Genomic DNA, 19,309 nt, shown 5'->3' with positions numbered 1-19,309 from the left:
GCAATCACATGGCGAAAGATCAAAGCATCTTCAAAGACATTGATAAATCTGTCAATGTCAAAGTTCGGCTAGGAAATGGCACCACAGTGGAGTCTCGAGGCAAAGGAACTGTCATGGTGGAGACAAAGAAAGGTACTAAATTCATCAAAGACGTTTTACTAGTTCCAAATCTTAAAGAAAATCTTTTAAGTATTGGCCAAATGATGGAGAATGGATATTCTCTTCATTTTGAGAAAGATACATGCAAAATTTATGACAATAAAATGATAGAAATTGGCCAAGTAAAAATGGAGAAGAGAAATAGAAGCTTTCCTATAAGCTTCAAACCTGGAACTAATATTGCCATGAAGGTAGAAGTTGATGACTCATGGCTTTGGCATAGGAGATTTGGCCACTTCAACACACATGCCTTAAAGCTTCTATATACGAAAAACATGATGAGAGATCTTCCATACTTGAAGGAGAATAATGAATCATGTGAAGGATGTCTCCTTGGAAAACAACATCGATTACCATTCTCGACAGACAAAGCATGGAGAGCAAAAGACTTAATGGAGTTGATTCATACCGATGTTTGCGGACCGATGAGAACACCTTCACATCATAACAACAGGTATTTCATCCTCTTCATTGATGACTTCTCTAGAATGACATGGGTCTATTTCTTAAAGGCAAAGTCAGAAGTTTTTGGAGTATTCAAGAAATTCAAGGCCCTTGTTGAGAAGCAAAGTGGAAAACAGCTAAAAGTACTTAGAAGTGATCGTGGCAAGGAGTACATATCTCGCGAGTTTGACAAATTCTATGAAGATGAAGGCATAGAGCGACAACTTACAGTCGCATATACTCCACAACAAAATGGCGTGTCAGAGAGAAAGAATCGCACAGTTATGGAGATGACAAGATCAATGCTGAAAGAGAAAAGTATGCCTAACACTTTTTGGGCTGAAGCAGTCTACACAGCAGTTTATATTCTAAACAGATGTCCAACTAAAGCAGTCCAAGACAAGACTCCTATTGAAGCTTGGAGTGGGAGAAAGCCATCGACTAAACACCTACGAGTATTTGGGTCTATTTGCTACATACATGTTCCTGATCAAAGGAGGCACAAGCTTGAAGACAAAACTATACGAGGAATATTCTTGGGATATAGCACACAATCAAAAGGCTATCGAGTCTACAACCTACAAACGAAAAAGCTCATCATCAGTCGAGATGTTGAAGTTGACGAAAATGCTTCTTGGAATTGGGAAGAAGAAAAAGTTGTTAAAAGCAACATTTTACTTTCAGTGCAACAATCTCAAGAAGAAACTCAAGAAGAGGTAGAAAATTCAGGTATGCTTTCTCCACCTCCACAACAAGATTCTTCACCTGAATCTAGTCCAAGAAGAGTAAGATCTTTGGTAGACATATATGAAACTTGCAATATGGCCATGATTGAGCCTAACTGTTATGAAGAAGCATCAAAGCAAGACGTATGGGTTAAGGCTATGGAAGAAGAGATTAAAATGATTGAGAAGAATAACACTTGGGAACTCGTAAATTGCCCTCATGGAAAAGACATCATTGGAGTCAAATGGATATATAAAACAAAGCTCAATCCTGATGGAACTATACAAAAGCATAAAGCAAGATTGGTTGCCAAAGTCTACTCACAGCAACCAGGAATAGACTACAATGAGACATTTGCTCCAGTTGCTTGCTTAGATACAATTAGAGTTTTAATAGCTCTTGCAGCACAAAAAAGGATGGAACATCTATCAACTGGATGTCAAGTCAGACTTTCTAAATGGGGTGCTCGAAGAAGAGATTTATGTTGAACAACCACAGGGCTTCATCGACAAAGGCAATGAAGGCAAAGTACTAAAACTTAAAAAAGCATTATATGGCCTGAAGCAAGCTCCTCGAGCATGGTATAGCAAGATTGATAAATACTTCATCGATCAAGGATTCAGGAGGAGCAAGAGTGAGCCAACACTATATATTAAGGCACAAGGTCAGTACCATCTCATTGTCTCTATATATGTCGATGATCTTATCTATACAGGAAACAATATAGAGATGATGAAAGAATTTAAAGAAGACATGTGAAGACATTTGAAATGACCGACCTTGGCTTGATGAACTATTTCCTCGGTATAGAGGTGAAACAAGAAAAGGAAGGTATATTTATCTCTCAAAAGAAATATATTGAAGCTCTATTAAAGAAGTTCAAGATGAAAGGTTGTAAACCTGTCACTACTCCACTGGTGGTAAACGAGAAGCTACAGAAAGATGATGGAGCACAAGAGGCAGATGCATCACGCTACAGGAGTTTAATTGGAAGTCTCCTGTATCTCACAGCCACACGACCAGACATTATGTATGCTACAAGTCTTCTATCAAGATTCATGCAAAACCCAAGTCAGATTCATTATGGAGTAGGAAAAAGAATTTTAAGATATCTACAAGGCACAAAGGAGTTTGGTATATGGTAAAAAACAGTGACTAACTCAAGGATGATTGGCTACACAGATAGTGATTGGGCAGGATCAGTGGACGACATGAAGAGTACGTCAGGATATGCTTTCTCACTAGGATCGGGTATTTTATCTTGGGCATCAAAGAAGCAAGCAACCGTGGCACAATCAACAGCAGAAGCAGAGTATGTAGCAGCTGCTGAAACCACAAGTCAAGCAATATGGCTACGAAGAATACTTGAAGAAATGGGTGAACCACAAGCTGGACCAACTATTATCTATTGCGACAACAAATCGGCAATAGCAATAGCAAAAAATCCAGTCCATCATCAAAAAACAAAACACATAGCCATTAAATATCACTTCATTCGAGATGAAGAGACAACTAAACAAATACGACTCGAGTACTGTCCAACAGAAGGCCAAATTGCAGATATATTTACGAAGGCATTACCAAGACCAAGATTTGAACTACTGCGCACAATGCTTGGAGTTACCGAATTTGCATTAAGGAGGAGTATTAAAGTGTAATGCAAATTCTAGAAGAATGTAGAAGCTCCTTAGATAGAAGAATTGACATGTAATACAAGTTCTAGAATATTGTAGAAAAGTCTAAGATAGGAAGAAAAAATCAAGAATATTCTATATAGGTAAAAATCTAGAACATTCCACATAAGTTGTGGCTAGTATGTTCTAGAATAATCTATGGGTCTATAAATACCCATGAACTCTACCATTTGCAATAAGAAGCCAACATCTACCACTTGTATGAACCAACATCTACTACAACTAAAGACAACTACAACACTTCTTTCAACTACTACTTTTACATTCAACTATCTCTACATTTTCTCTATCCCATCAACTACTCCTTTCACAACCTTAAAATACTAACATGGCTTTCTAACTTCACCGCCAATCTACTTATCATTGATATTAGTAGTAACTTGTTAGAAAGTCCCATTCCGGGTGAATTTGGGAAAGCGATGAACTCTCTTGAATATCTTTCTCTCTCTAATAACAACCTACAAGGCAAGGTTCCGTCTTTGTTTGGGAGCATGTGCATATTACATAGATTAGACCTCTCAAATAACAAGTTCAATGGCAAACTTCCGAGCTTTCATTCAAAATTCTTCATGGTGTGGCATACATATATTACGGGAATTGAACTTATCTTATAACCAAATTACTGGCAAGATACCCAAGAGCATCAGATTGCTATCTGAGTTGGAGATTTTATCGTTGGAGGGGAATTCTTTAGAGGGTGATGTCACTGAAGCTCATCTTTCTAATTTTTCCAAATTATATTACTTAGACTTGTCAGGTAACTCGTTGTCTCTAAAATTTGGCTCTAGTTGGGTTCCTCCTTTTCAATTAAATTACTTGCATCTTGCATCTTGCAAGCTAGGTCCGAGTTTTCCGTATTGGCTCCAGACTCAAAATTTCATAATATGGCTAGATGTATCTGATAATGGGCTGAATGATTTAGTACCAGAATGGTTTTGGAACAAGTTGCAAATTCTGTACAATTTGAATATGTCTCACAATAGTCTCATTGGTTCAATCCCTAATATGCATTTGAAGCTTCCTTACAGGCCATCTATAATTTTAAATTCAAATAAATTTGAGGGAGAAGTTCCATTATTTTTACTAGAAGCTTCCGAGCTCTTACTCTCTGAAAATAAATTTTCAAATTTCTTATGTGGAAACATCAGCATCAAACTTGGCCACTTTGGATTTATCATACAATCAAATAAAGGGGCAACTTCCAGATTGTTGGAAATCGGTAAACCAATTATTGTTTCTTGATATAAGTAGCCACTAGTACAAAATGGGCTTTTAAACTCGCACAATAGATCTCGGTTTACACCAAACCGCTGTCTATTCAGACACGGTGGCATTTTTGTAATTAACGAGACCTTATAGGCCTCGGTTCAGACTTGACCGGTGCCAAAAAGGGTTACCACTTCGGTTGTAAAAGCAACCGGTGCCTAATGAGTGATTTCTGACACAGTTTCTGACGCGGTTAAGAGAAACCCGAGGTAAAAAAAGTATACTGCACCGGTTGATAAGTAGAACCGAGGCGTATCAGCTTCTACTGCCTCGGGCCAAGAAGGACCGAGGCATATAACCCACAGATATTTTCACTCTCGTTCTCGCCTCCCCCTCGCGCCTCCCTTCCCTCACTCTCCCCTCCATCACTCTGGCGCTCCCTCCCCTCACTCTCCCCTCCATCACTCTCGCGCTCCCTCCCCTCACTCTCCCCTCCATCACTCTCGCGCCTCCCTCCCCTCACTCTCCCTCCCCTCGCTCTCGCCTCCCTCCCCTCTCTCACGCTTTCTTCTTCAACGCAAGGAATCCACGGTGCCGCCTCCCCCGCAGCTTCTCGTCGCCCCTCTGCTGCAAGCTTGGTCCTCCTTCGCGTGCTCGCCCCTCCGCCGCGTGCTCGCCCCTCCGCCGCGTGCTCGCTCCTCAGCCGCGTGCTCGTCCCTCTGTCACGTTTGTTCTGTGTATGTGCAATTAGGGTTTTTTCTGCAGGTTTCATCTAATTTGGGGATTTTTTCATCTAATTCGCGATTAGGGTTTCCATCTAATTTGGGGATTTTTTCTGCAGGTTTCATGGACGAAGTATGAGGAGGTTGTTGGAGATGAGGGAACTCACGATTTGGCTCACGGTGGTGATGGTGGGTTTTGGTGGTTGGATGATTGATGAAGGCATTGCGTGAGGAGGATGAGATTGCTGGTGTGAGGTGTTTTTTGCAGGTCTGTAAATTTTTTATGATGGACGAAGAAGATGGTGGTTCGCAAATTGGGTGGCGGGGTGATTCTCGCGAAGGACGTAGGTGGTCTACGGTGGTGTTTTGGGTGGTCTGATGTGAGAAAGATGGTGGTGGTCGGCGGGGGGAAACCTTGGCAGTGTGAGAAAGATGGATGGTGGTCGACGGGGGAAACAGCGTGAGAAAGTCGGATGGTGGTTGGCAGCTTGAGAAAGTCGGATGGTGGTTGGCAGCTTGAGAAAGTCGGATGGTGGTCGGCGGGGGAAACCAAGAAGACCATACTACCTCGGTTCAAAGAACCGAGTTGTAATCCTGTCATACTACCTCGGTTCTCCTTGAACCGAGGCATAAAATCGTAGACTTTTTACCTCGTCTACATACGCATCGGGTCAAGAACCGGTGCCTATAACCTAAAATAACCGGTGCCATTGTCTTTATCTGTACTAGTGAGCAATGAATTGTCAGGGAAACTTCCTATGTCCATGGGAACCCTTGTTAAATTGGAAGCTTTGGTTTTACGAAACAATAGTCTAATGGGTGAATTGCCTTCCTCTTTGAAAAATTGCAATAATTTAATTATGCTGGATGTGAGTGAGAATATGTTGTCGGGTCCAATACCATCCTGGGTTGGAGAAAGCATGCAGCAATTGATAATCTTGATCATGCGAGGGAATCGCTTCTCTGGAAATCTTCCACTACATTTATGTTATTTGAAGCGTATTCAATTGTTGGATCTTTCCAAGAATAATTTATCAGAAGGAATTCCAACTTGCTTAAGCAATTTTACTGCATTGTCTCAAAACACCATAAACAAAATTGAAACTGAAAATCGTGTTTATTGGTACAATAGTACTTACTCTGAAATTTATAATTTTTTCAGTGAGAGTTATTATTCGTTTCATATAACATGGATGTGGAAAGGTATGAAACACGGCTTCACACATCCGGAATTAACTCTTCAGAGCATTGATCTCTCGTGTAACAATTTAATTGGTGAAATACCGGAAGAGATTACATACATGCTCGGGTTAGTTTCTTTGAATTTATCAAGAAACAATTTGAGTGGAGAAATTCCTTCGGATATTGGATATTTAAGTTCACTTGAATCCCTTGACTTGTCAAGAAATAAATTCTATGGGAGAATTCCTTCTTCTCTTTCCCAAATGGATTTTCTCCAAAAATTAGACTTGTCACACAATTCTCTTTCTGGAAGAATCCCAGTGGGAAGACACATGGATACATTTGATGTCTCTTGTTTTGAAGGAAATGTTGACCTTTGTGGTGAACAACTTAACAAGAGTTGTGCAGGGGATCAGACATTAGTAAAGCCTAAAAAAGCAGCAGTCAATGGAGAATATTATATTTTCTATGAAGCATTCTACAGGAGCTTGGGGATAGGATTCTTCACAGGCTTTTGGGGCTTATTAGGTCCATTACTACTTTGGCAACCATGGAGAATGGCTTATCTGACGTTATTGAACAGACTGATAGACTATCTACTTGTAATGATTGAACTGAACTTAGCAAAGTGCCGAAGGTATATCAAAGACTAACAGAAGGCGTGGTTCAGAAACTAGCAGGTACATAATTCTAATAACTTCTTTCTTAATAGGTTTTATAATGAAATGGAGAATGCCTTTCTAAAAAGAAATGTACAAGGCTTGTCATGAATGTAAGTGTTAAAATTTGATTCTTCCTTACAATACAGCCCTAAACGTACTTTAATTAATTGTATGTCTCTCTTAGCTACATACTGATTTTCAACAATTTTATTAAACATTGATTATCCTACGCTCGTATTCATGGCTTTACTATTGCTAGTTCTTTTTTCCCAAATAATTGTTTTTATTGGTGCAAAGGAATTGATAGTGTGCTTTGTTATGAGAAGTTTTCATTTTTTTCAAATGAATTATGCTTAGGCCCTTTTAAAAATGCTTACATGTTATACACCTTTTTGAGTACTCTATTGAGTTTAAATAATTTAGTTTTCATTTAGTTTACAACTAAAATTTGATCTCCGAATTGTTTTTCATCATTACTGATATTGTTTGTCGTCATATGAATCTTAGCACAAGTTTACAGCAATTCGCTTCATTTAGTTTATCATTAATATTTGGTTTCCAATTTTTTTCCTTCATTACTAATTTTTGTCATATAAATTTTAGCACCAAATTTGCAGTTTATAATTATTTGCTTGAAGACTCCATTATGAGATGAAAGCATTACAGATTGTTGGCAGTGTGAGATTTGGAGGCTGAAGTTTCATGAAGCAATGATTTGACAGTGTGTGGTTGTATAATCTATAATATAAACTTAATTTTAAGCCAAGAATTCGAGATATCCTAATTTGTATATGTAAGAATATGAGATATCTCAAAAATTTGTAATTCAGAATCCATTGAATCTCATCTTTAATTACTATTTCATACATTCATATCCCAATGGCAGGGACATTACATCTAACTTCTTATCTATCACAGTATATAAATATTGTTGATGTTATTTTAATACAATTATATAGTAATAGAATAACACTTATGATAATATGTTAAAAAAAATTATATAAAAAATGTCAAAAAAATGTTTTACATAATTAAATAAACAACAAATAAAAATATTAAAAAGAATAAAAAATAATCAAATGTGTGTCTTAGAAACAATTTGATACAACATTAAATAAAATTGCACAAACAAAAAACAAATGTGTAATTAAGGGTATGATAAGATAAAAAATATTTTAGACATCTAAGAAAATTTTTAAGATATCAAATTAATAGAACTGTTAGAAAGATAATGAAAAATTATTTTAACAAAATAAAAGAATAAAGAAGATAAATATTTTATATTACCTAGTAAATAAAGGGTTTATGCTATTAGATTCATAAATTGAGAGTTAAATATTAAAAAAATAAACAATAAAAAAAGTAGTAAAAATATTTAAACATAGGACGTAACAAATATTTAATTTACATATATAATTTAAATATAATTAGATAAAGTTGTTCTGATAAGAGAGAAAGTATCTCCAAGATGTAATTGATTTCCCACCAAACCAAAACAATAAAAAAGAACAAAAAGTGTGTAACTAAAATTAAAAGAAAAATTATAAAATTAAAGACTAAGAATAATAAATTGGATACTCCTTAATTAATTGAGGAAGATGGAATATAAAGCTTCCACACTAAGAGAAAAGATGAAAAAAAGATAACTAATTGTAAATAAGAACCTTACTTATATGAAATTATGATAATCTATCTATTGTCCTCTCAAACGTGTGACCTGATTGTTAAAAAAAAGTATACAAGTATAACCTAAAAACTAGAGAGAATATTGAGAGTTTATAATTTTACTAAGATGAAGTGTTGTAAGTAATTAAATGTTTTAAGCCTATTTATAATTATTTTCAGAAATACATTTTATTCTCTGTTTAATTTAAATGTTGTTTTCTATAAAATAAGTCATTCATCTTCAATTCATGTTATTGTACATTTCATACATATCTCTACATCATGCAAAAATTGAAAACATTAGTATCAGTGAGTTACTTGCTCATACATGTACTTATTATACACACAGTTTATCATGTTCCATGATAATCTTTTTAATCTTGGTCATCCAAGAATTTAACAAAAATTAATAAATTCCTTAATTGATAACATTTGATTCTTGCATTAACAAAGAGCATCAAGTTTGTTGTTAAGGTGCAGCTTTTGTATGAATATATAACACTTATAACAAAGAGCACACTAGTACAGCTAAAGGAAATAGCACCGGTTATTTTCGCTGATAGGCACCGGTTCCTGAACCGAGGCATATTCAGACGAGGTAAAAAGTGGTAGACTTTATGCCTCGGTTATTAGAACCGAAATTGTTCCTCTGCCTCCACTGCCTCGGTTGGAGGCTGAACCGAGGCAGTAGGGTCTTTTTTTTTTTTTTTCCTTTTTCTTTAGCCAGTTAACAGCACCTTCAACATCTCCAATTCTCAGATTTGAAACCAGATCAAACCAGACCAAACAAACGTCCAAAAGAAGCAAGTAAAACAAATTCTCAGATTCAAAAAATTATTCTCAGATTCAATTCAATAAATCAACACAGATTCAATTCAACAAAATGCAAAATTGTACTGATCCAAAACTGTACTGAAACCAAATGCAAAACCCAAACCATCCCGCTCCCTTCCTCTGCTACTAGCTCCACCAGCGACTTCACTGCCGTGGACGCAGACGCAGATCTGGTTGTTCTGCCATGGACGCAGATCTGGTTGTTCTGCCGCAGTCCGTCGACGCAGACCGAGCACCGCACCAGACTCGCCAATCAGGCCACCGCTGCTCCTGCGTCCGCTCTGTTCTTCACCAACAGCCTCAGCTTCGCCGTCGCCGATCGCTTCACCACCACCAACGAAGAATGCAGTCCGTCGCCGCAGATCTGCCCTCCGTGCGCCCAGATCTGCCCTTCGTCACCGCTGCGTCGTCGTCGCCGCGTCTCGTTGCCGCTGCGTTCTCGGTGCCGCGACCTCGCTATCGCCGTTGCGTCCACCATCGTCGCACATCGCGGAGGAATATCGCGAGGCGGAGAAGACGCAGAGAGGGGGCAGAGAAGAGAGAAGAGAAGAGGTGCTTCGGGGGGAGAAGGGGCAGAGAAGAGAGAAGAGAAGAGGTGCTTCGGGGGGGAGAAGACGCAGCGAAGAGAGAAGCGCAGAGAAGAGAGAAGTGCTTTGGGGGAAATGGGCTGGTGATTTAAAAGCACAATATGCCTCGGGTGTATGCCAACCGAGGCCCATCTAGAGTCTAATATGCCTCGGGTCCATGCCAACCGAGGTCGTATCTGTGCTATGTGAGGATTATGCCTCGGTTCACTCTAATAACCGAATTAGTATTACTTTTAGGCACCGGTTGCTTAACAACCGAGGCATATAATGCTTTTAAAATTACGAGACTGCCACCGCTTTTTGATATGCTTCGGTTCAGTAAAAACCGAGTCATAATGTGCGAGTTAAAAACGTCATTTTTTACTAGTGGCATCAAGTTTTTTGGGATGCTCTCTCTCCTCAATTTCCTCAGTTCCTACGCTTAGCAAATCTTTCCTGCAATGGTCAAATTTTATTCAGCGGATTGTTAAGTTTGAAATAATGTTCAAGTTTTTCTAGCACATTTACATTTGTTTGGGTTATTTTTAGTGTTTAATTCATAGTTTTACTGCAAATTCAGAGTTAGAATTCTGTTTTTTTTTTCAAAATTGTGTTAAATAACTATTTTTGGATCATCTTTAGATTTTAAAATAATTATTTTTCAGTTTTATTCTTTAAGTGATTTTTTTAAATTAATATTTTTTATTTGCCTTTTCTTTAACTTAACCATTTTTTAAATTAAAAGATTTTCTACAAAATAAATAAAAACTATTTACCATAATAATAATTTTATTAATTTTAATTAAACTTGCCATATCTAAATAAATCTGGTTTTAAAGCTTTAGTCGAATATTAAATAAAATTTTGGGAAAATAAATAACAAAGCAAGACATAAAAAAATTTGTTGAATAGATTATCCATTCTATAAGACAATATTGACATACTATAAGACTTTTAATTAAAAATAGTAAATCAATTTTACCGGTTGTGTTTGTTTATCCATTCTTATTAGATAACGACTATATACTTGTATATGTATCTCACCTGTCTTTTTATTGTTTTATTATTAATAATTAATTTACAAAATAATAAAAAAATCTTGTAAAGAAAATCTAATGTTATTAAATACTTACTATAAAAAAAAGACATATTCTTGTTTTTTCAATATTAAATATTTAGAAAAAATTATATTTCAAATTAAAGTTTTAAAAGAGATTTTGTGAGAACTAAAATGTTTATTAAATTTGTAAATCTTAATTAAATAAAGTTGATAAAATTAAAAATATTTTTTAAAAATTAGAAAAAGAAAACAAATATTCAAATTTAAAAATATTTTAATTGTCTTTTTACTCCAATACTTTAAATTTTAATGAAATCTTTTTTTTATAAACTAATGAAAATTATAATACACCGTTTCAATTAAGTCACACAAATAATAAAAGTTAAACTAATAATAATTAAAATTTAACAAATCTTTCATATTTGAAACTTCAATATATTTTGAAATAGTGATAAATAAGATTCATGACATTAACATCAAATTGTTATATTAGTAAAACAAATTTTAATATATATATATATATATATATATATATATATATATATATATATATATATATATATATATATATATAGTAATAGAATAACACTTATGATAATATGTTGAAAAAAATAATAATATAAAAAATGTCAAAAAATGTTTTACATGATTAAATAAAAAACAAATAAAAATATTAAAAAAATAAAAAATAATCAAATGTGTGTTTTAGAAACAATTTGATAATCAAATTGCAAAAAAAAAAACAAATGTGTAATTAAGGGTATGATAAGATAAAAAATATTTTAGAAATCTAAGAAATTTTTGAGATATCAAATTAATATAGAACTATTAGAAGATAATGAAAAATTATTTTAGCAAAATAAAAAGAGTTCTTTAAATCAAACAACTTAAAAATAGAAGAATAAAAGAAGATAAATATTTTATATATATTCCGAGTAAATGAAGGGTTTATGCTATTAGATACATAAATTGAGAGTTAAACATTAAAAAAATAAACAATAAAAAAAGAGTAGAAATATTTAAATATAAGACATAAAAAATATTTAATTTACATACATTATTTAAACATAGTTGTTCTGATAAGAGAGAAAGTATCTTCAAGCACCACACAAATTTATAATTTTATCGAAGGTTAATTTTTTGGTTTCCAGCGGTTTTAATCTCGAAAAGTGCATTATCGACGATTAAAAAAACTCCTAAGAAAACTTGTGTCGCTAAACCAAAACAATAAAAAAGAATAAAAAAGTGTGTAACTAAAATTAAAAGAAAAATTATAAAATTAAAGACTAAGAATAATAAATTGGATACTCCTTAATTAATTGAGGAAGATGGAATATAAAGCTTCCACACTAAGAGAAAAAATGAAAAAAAGATAACTAATTGTAAGAGAATAAGAAACTTATATAAAATTATGATAGACTATCTATCTCTTGTCCTCTCAAACGTGAACCTGATTGTTAAAAAAAAAGTATACAACTATAACCTAAAAACTAGAAATACATTTTATTCTCTGTTTAATTTAAATGTTTTTTTCTATAAAATAAGTCTTTTATGGGTGTTACTCCCTCCACCACCACATTTTCTCCCTCCACCTCCCCAATTCTATTATATATTTTTTGAATTACAAAACTAACCTTTTATAATTACAAAAATAACCTTTATACTTTTTAATTTTAATTATTTACTTTAACCCTAAAATCTATATTTTTACCCCCTTCTCACCCACCTCCCAACCATCTCAGATTCTCACCCAAACACCATCATTCTCATCTTCCATTTTTCCTCCATACAAGTTTTCTTCCTCATTCAGCGGTGGGCGTGTGCGACGGTGCGGCAGTGCGGCGGTGCGGCGGTGCGGCGGTGGTGCGACGGTGAAGTGTGGTGGTGCTTTCTCCCACAAGGTTAATGATGATATTTTTAAATTTTTTTTTAAATGTAATGCATATATTTTTGCTCTGTGTTAGGCTGCTCCTCTGCTTTTTTTTCTGTTATGTACATGTGTTGGGAGAAAGGAAGAAGATAACCAGGAAAAACGGAGGTCGGACATCCGTTTGAATCTGAAATGGATGTCGAGATCCGTCGACGGATGTCGACATCCGTTTCAGGTCCAAACGGATGCCCGACCTCCGTTTTTGCCTGTATATTTAACGGTTGGGTCGTTTAACGGTTGGGTCGTTTCAATTAGCGTTGTAACTCTCTCTCTTGTTTCGAAAATTGTTTCTGCAGAAAAAATGGGATAAAGTGAAAAACAGAGTTGGTGCTATGGCAGTGTTTTTAGATTTTGCTGACGGTGAAGGAAGAGAACTGCCCGTACATGTTGATAAGAGCCGCACTACTTTAACATATCTCTATTTTCTCTTTTATGACCTGTAAATTTTCCAATTTTAATTTATGTTTCCTTGTACATTGATATGAAGTTTAAATTTGCAATTTGAAATAAATTATTCAGATAAATTGCTTCTGATAATTTGAAAAAAAATGGCCCAATTTGTTTGTAAGAAGTTTACAGCCTTACACGCATTAAACTAAATCAATATTATTTAATGATTTAGTAGCCAAATCCAATTTGGTTCATTTGCCATTCGATTTCAAAAGTTAAATTTCACTTAACTTTTAATAAGGATAAAATAGGAATGAAAAAATAAAGAAAAGGGTAAAAGAGGAATGGGGTGGTGGAGGAAGCAAGTTGTGGTGGTGTAGGGAGTAACACCCGTCTTTTATCTTCTATTCATGTTATTGTACATTTAATACATATCTCTACATCATGCAAAAAATTTAAAACATCATAACCAATGATGCGAGCTGAGAAGGACGCCGATAAGGAGGCCAGGAAAGGAGAAAGGTGCTATATTCAGGATTTTCAATCCCTCAATCAGTTGAAATCTTTTTCTCAAATTGTGATAAATATACTATAACGTGATTGTTAATATTTTTTTTACTACTTAGTAAAATTTAAATTTAATTTAATTTTACAAAATTTTGTTTGTAACTTTTGAATTTAAGACCTAATTCCATCTCTACAAATATATTTTACCACAAATAAATTTCCTAATAAAAGAAATTAATCGTAAAATAAAAGTTAAAAATTACAAGCATATTTGAAGTCAAAAGATACATCATTATCAAATGAAGAAACGTGTTTCATTTGAAGAACAACCTTTTGCAACACATTATGAAAAAACATTTAAACCACAATTGACAGAAGTTCTAGTAAAGAGTCCCTTGCTTCAAATTTGAAAAAGGAACACAAGAAAAATGTCAACAACTGGCCACCTGCAAAAGTTAAATAATATTGATTCATATAAATTAATAATAAATACATGAGAGTAATTTATCATGTTTCTTTTAATAAATGATAAATTTGTTATTGTTACATAAATTTAAACTTTATTATTAAAGATTAAATATATTTTTAGTTTCTAAATTTTAATGCAAAATTAAAATATATTTTTACTTGAAACTTTAATACATTTTGACTCTCAAATTTTAAAAATGTATGAATATAATCATTTTCATTCAATTACTTAAAATTTTATGACATGTCAAAACATGTTTTCTAGCTGACATTGAAATAAGAATGTCAAACCATGTAAACAATTTAAATGCGATGAAAAACATTTAGTACTTAAAAAAGTTAATCTATTGAATTAAAAAGATTATATTCATTCACTTTTAAAGTTTGAAACGAAAATATATTAAAGTTTTGAATAAAAACGAATTTCAATTTCAAATTAAATTTTAAGAACTAAAAACATATTCTATCTTTATTCTTCTTAATTACCATTCTTACAAATCCTATTTTGCATAATGTTCATTGCTATAAATGTTTATAGCTATCATCATTGTCAATGATTTAGTCGAATAGTGTGCATTCAAGTTTGAAATATACATTTATTTATGAATCGAGGATGAATTGGTCAGTAAAAATCAACATTGCAAGAAGATACGAAAATAACGATTTCCAAGAAGGAAGTTTTCTTAAAAGAAAAGAGAAAATAATATATATTACGAATCTTCATTGGAAAACTTTTTCCAACTCCTTAAATTTCTTACAAAATCCTCCTGATTTTTCTCTCATCAATTTATGTTAGTAATTTGGTTTTTTACTTATAAATCAAACAACTGAATTAAACATGTTGCATGATTTCATCTACATTATAATTATGGCAATAACAATGAGATATACTTACGCATATTCACCAAAACATACCTGCTACCCAAGCTTTGAGCCATTGGCAGAAATTTTGCGTATTCATCATAGCTGTATCTCAGTTGTCAATCTGTTCAGGAACCTTAGGTAAGCAATTCTCCAAGCTTTCCAAATTAGAATTGGCCCTATTAAGCCCCAAAATCCTACGAAGAATCCTAGGCCCATGCTCATGTATAATGCTTCATAGAAATCAGAATCATCTCCCTCCTTTTCTGTTGCTGCTTCTGGTTTTGCGGTTGAATAGTCTCCAGGACAACTTTTGTTGAGTTGTTCACCACAAAGATCAATATTTCCTTCAAAACTAGAGGCTTCAAAGGTCTGGAAATGTCTTTCCAATGGAATTCTTCCAGAAAGATTGTTGTATGACAAGTCTAATTTTCCTAAGAAATCAAGTTGAGAAAGAGAAGAAGGAATTCTCCCATTCAAATGATTTATTGACAAGTCAAGAGATTCAAGTGAACTTAAATTTCCAATCTCAGAAGGAATTTCTCCACTCAGATTGTTTCTTGATAAATTTAAAGAAACAATCCCAAACAAATACACAACTTCTTTTGGTATTTCACCTGTGAAATTATTACTTGAGAGATCAATACTCTTAAGAATCAATTGGGGATCTCCGAACACTTGTTCCACACCTTTCCACACCAACGTGATGTCAAGCCTATAGGCTAAAGACACGGAGGAACCGTAGATTTCCCTATAAGTAATATTGTACCCATACATAAGGCGTTCAGTTTCAGTTATGTTGATGCTCTTTTGAGACATGGCTGTAAAATTCTTTAAGCAGGTTGGAATTGCTTTTGATAATTTATTCCTGGAGAGATTCAACAATTGAATACGCCTTAAATAACAAAGTTGAATTGGAAAATTTTCAGAGAAGTGATTCCCTTGCATGTTCAAGATTCTCAATTGCTGCATACTTTCTCCAATCCATGATGGTATTCGACCAGACAAATTATTTTCACTCACATCCAGCATAATTAAATTAGTGCAATTCTTCAAACTGGAATGCAGTTCACCTGTTAAATTATTCTTTCGTAAAACCATCGCTTCTAATTTAACAAGTTTCCCCATGGAGATGGGAATATTCCCAGACAACTTATTTTCGCTCAAATCAAGAAATAGTAACTGGTGTAAAGATTGCCAACAATCAGGAATTTGTGCCGTTATGTGATTGTTTGATAAATCTAGAGTTGCCAAATTCGGAGCAATGACTTGGTTACACAAAAAAGAATACAAATCAGAAATTGTATTTTGAGAGAGTAACAGCCCTGAAGCTAGTAGCAAAAATGGTGGAAGTGCTCCCTCAAATTGATTTGAATTCAGAATTATAGATGGTCCATGAGGAAGCTTTAATGGTATATCAGGAATTGCACCATTGAGATTATTGTGAGACATGTTTAACGATCCCAAATTTTGCAATTTCTTCCAAAACCATGCTGGTACAGAATCATTTAGCTCATTATCAGATATATCTAATAACCTTAAGGAATTTTGTGTCTGGAGCCAACCAGGAAAACTCGGACCTAGCTTGCAAGATGCTAATGTCAAACTTGTTGCTTGAAAAGGAGGAACCCAACTAGAGACAAATCTCAAAGACAATGAGTTGTGTGACAAGTCTAAGTCATATAATTTGGAAAAACTAGAAAGATGAGATTCAGTGACATCACCCTCTAAAGAATTTCGCCCCAAGGATAAATCCTCCAACTCGGATAACAATCTAATGCTTTCAGGTATCTTGCCAGTAATTTGGTTATAAGATAAATCCAAAGTCTGAAATACGTGTCTGTTGCACCACGAAGAATTTTGAAAGAAATGAGAAATTTCCCCATTGAACTTGTTATTTCTGAGGTATAAGGTCTGCAATCTGCACATGTTCCCAAAGAAAGACGGAATCTTGCCTTGTAGTCTATTTCCAGAGGCAGAGAAACTTTCAAGAGAGTTCATTACTTTTCCCAATCCATCTGGAATGGGACCTTCTAACAGGTTGTCATCAAGGTAAAGGATCTGAAGATTCGTGGTGCAATTCAGAATCCAGTAAAACACAGTAGATGATTTCAATAGATTTGAGGAGAGATAAAGTATGACAAGAGAAGATGAAGAATTAATTGTGGAAGCAGAGGAAATAGGAAAACTTTTATCTGTAAAACTGCAATTATACAAACGAAGCTCCCGTAGATGGGAGCCAAAATTAAAATTGCCTTGAAACACTGATGATGTTAGATTATTAAAGGAGAGATCAAGTATATTAAGAGATGGAAAATTTGGGAAAAGAAAAGATGACAATCCAATGTCATTTTCGCTAAGATAAAGCTCTTGTAGATGAAGGCTAAAATTGAATAACAGTTGAAATGTTGAGGAAGTTAGCACATTAGAAGACAAATCAAGGACAGTAAGAGAAGTTGAAAAGTTGAAGTGAGAAAGAAACAAAGATTTGATATTAGTATCTGAAAGAGAACAATGAACAAGCCTCAACTCTACTAAGTTTGGAATGAGGTCACTGATAGCTTGTTGCCACTGGCGCGAGGAGTTGAGATTATGCAATGAGCTCAAGTGAAGACTTGTTAAAGAATGGAGATTAGACAACCACTGTGAATCCTCAGCTTCTATATAAAAATCACCACCTAGCCGAAGAGTTTGTAAGAGAGGAAGATTCCCATTCCGAAAAGGGATAGCTCCAGAAAGAGTGTTACTTGCAAGATCAAGATATTGTAGCCGCTTGAGATTCCTAAATTGAAATGGGATTTCTCCTGATAGAGAATTCTCTCCAAGATCAAGATATTGCAGCCGGTTGAGATTCCCAAGTTGAAATGGGATTTCTCCTGATAAAGAATTCAATCCAAGATGAAGATATTGTAACTGTCTAAGATTCCCAATCTGAAAAGGAACTGGTCCCTGAAGATTATTTCTTCCAAGGTCTAGATACTTTAGTAGTGAAAGATTTCCAAGTTGGAAAGGAATCCTCCCACTAAATACAGAAAATGAGAGGTTGAGATATTGTAAGTTGGTGAAAGAGCCAATGGCTTGTGGGATGTGAGTCAACAAAAAATCATTATTGCTGAGATCTAGATGTTGAATGTATTGCAAGGGAATCAATGAAGTGAGATTGATTGCACCTGTTAAATAATGTGTATCCAGACAACGAAGATCAAGTAGAATGACATGACCAGTTTGATGGTTGCATTGAATGCCTTCCCAATTGCAGCAATCTGTATTATTTTGATGATCAGTCCATGTAGACAGTCTACCATCATAATCAATGAGGCTTTGTTTGAAGTTGAGGAGTGCTTGTCTCTCATTCTCTCTGCAGTTGGTTTCACCACTTTTACGTGATTCCTTGAATCCAACTGAAAATCCAAAGGAATACAATAAAAGCAGATGAAATAGTGTTACAAAGTAAGGACTTATCATAATTTTGCTGATAATCTAAACTAAGAGAAGAGTCACGAAATAAGAAAATTTTGATTCAAGTTTTCTCTTTCAGTTCTGAAGTTTAGAAAGTTGGATCGCATTATATAGTGACAATAGAAAACGAGTAATTATAGTATATATGTCTATTTTTTTTATATCTTTTTTGTCACTACTTCGTCTAAACTATTAAATAAAAAAAGTAAATATAAGTAATAAGAAAACTACTTAAAAGTTATCAATCCCCCTACGAATCCATTTCAAGAGTTAGAAAATTACGCACAACACTTCGTGAAAAGATATAAAAAAACATTTTAAAGGTTATTTTATAATTTTTAAAATATAGTTCTATTATTTTTATCCTTAATAACTTTATAGAGACTAAAAGAAAGGTGCAAAAAGTAATTAAAATTACAGAGACCAGAAGTTAATTTTTATTTAAATTACAATAAAATATGATTATATTTCAAGGATAAAAAAGAATAATGATTAAACAAAATCTAAGTTTAATTTATTGATTTTGCTATTCTTTTTTTTACTACAACGAAAGAGCAAAAATGAAATCTTCATAGTTCAATATGTTTTAGATGGGTGTGAAAAATTAACACACCAATCATAAAAGAAAAAGTAAAAAACTAGTCTAAAGAATTTATTATCATTTGATGTGATTGCACGTTTAATTTTCTAATCCGTTAAAAGAATTTAAAAATAGTGGTGGATTGTGATCTATCCACACAGTTTACATACACAATTATTCATGTTTTGTCTTCC

At 34.0% G+C, this 19,309-nt stretch overlaps 2 protein-coding genes and 1 pseudogene across 2 annotated transcripts; 2 read left to right on the top strand and 1 right to left on the bottom strand.

Moving 5' to 3' along the window:
* Window positions 1-3,276: 3,276 nt before the first annotated feature.
* LOC148197258 (receptor-like protein EIX2) lies at window positions 3,277-5,166 on the top strand (annotated as a pseudogene).
* On the top strand, window positions 4,399-7,668 carry LOC148197257 (receptor-like protein EIX2). The gene is made up of 3 exons (XM_088092754.1): window positions 4,399-4,966; window positions 5,071-6,813; window positions 7,399-7,668. The coding sequence occupies exon 2, from the start codon at window positions 5,710-5,712 to the stop codon at window positions 6,784-6,786; it is 1,077 nt and encodes a 358-aa protein (XP_087948880.1). The 5' UTR covers window positions 4,399-4,966; window positions 5,071-5,709; the 3' UTR covers window positions 6,787-6,813; window positions 7,399-7,668.
* Window positions 7,669-13,981: 6,313 nt separating this feature from the next.
* Window positions 13,982-18,608, bottom strand: LOC148197256 (receptor-like protein EIX2). The gene is made up of 2 exons (XM_088092753.1): window positions 15,131-18,608; window positions 13,982-14,193 (listed from the first exon to the last, which is right to left on the bottom strand). The coding sequence occupies exon 1, from the start codon at window positions 18,539-18,541 to the stop codon at window positions 15,176-15,178; it is 3,366 nt and encodes a 1,121-aa protein (XP_087948879.1). The 5' UTR covers window positions 18,542-18,608; the 3' UTR covers window positions 13,982-14,193; window positions 15,131-15,175.
* Between the last annotated feature and the right edge of the window lie 701 nt (window positions 18,609-19,309).

Source organism: Vigna umbellata, chromosome 6 (genome assembly GCF_029865625.1).
Source record: "Vigna umbellata cultivar VRB3 chromosome 6, Vumbellata_1.0, whole genome shotgun sequence".
Lineage (NCBI taxonomy): Eukaryota > Viridiplantae > Streptophyta > Magnoliopsida > Fabales > Fabaceae > Vigna > Vigna umbellata.
This window is presented reverse-complemented; position numbering and strand designations above follow the sequence as displayed.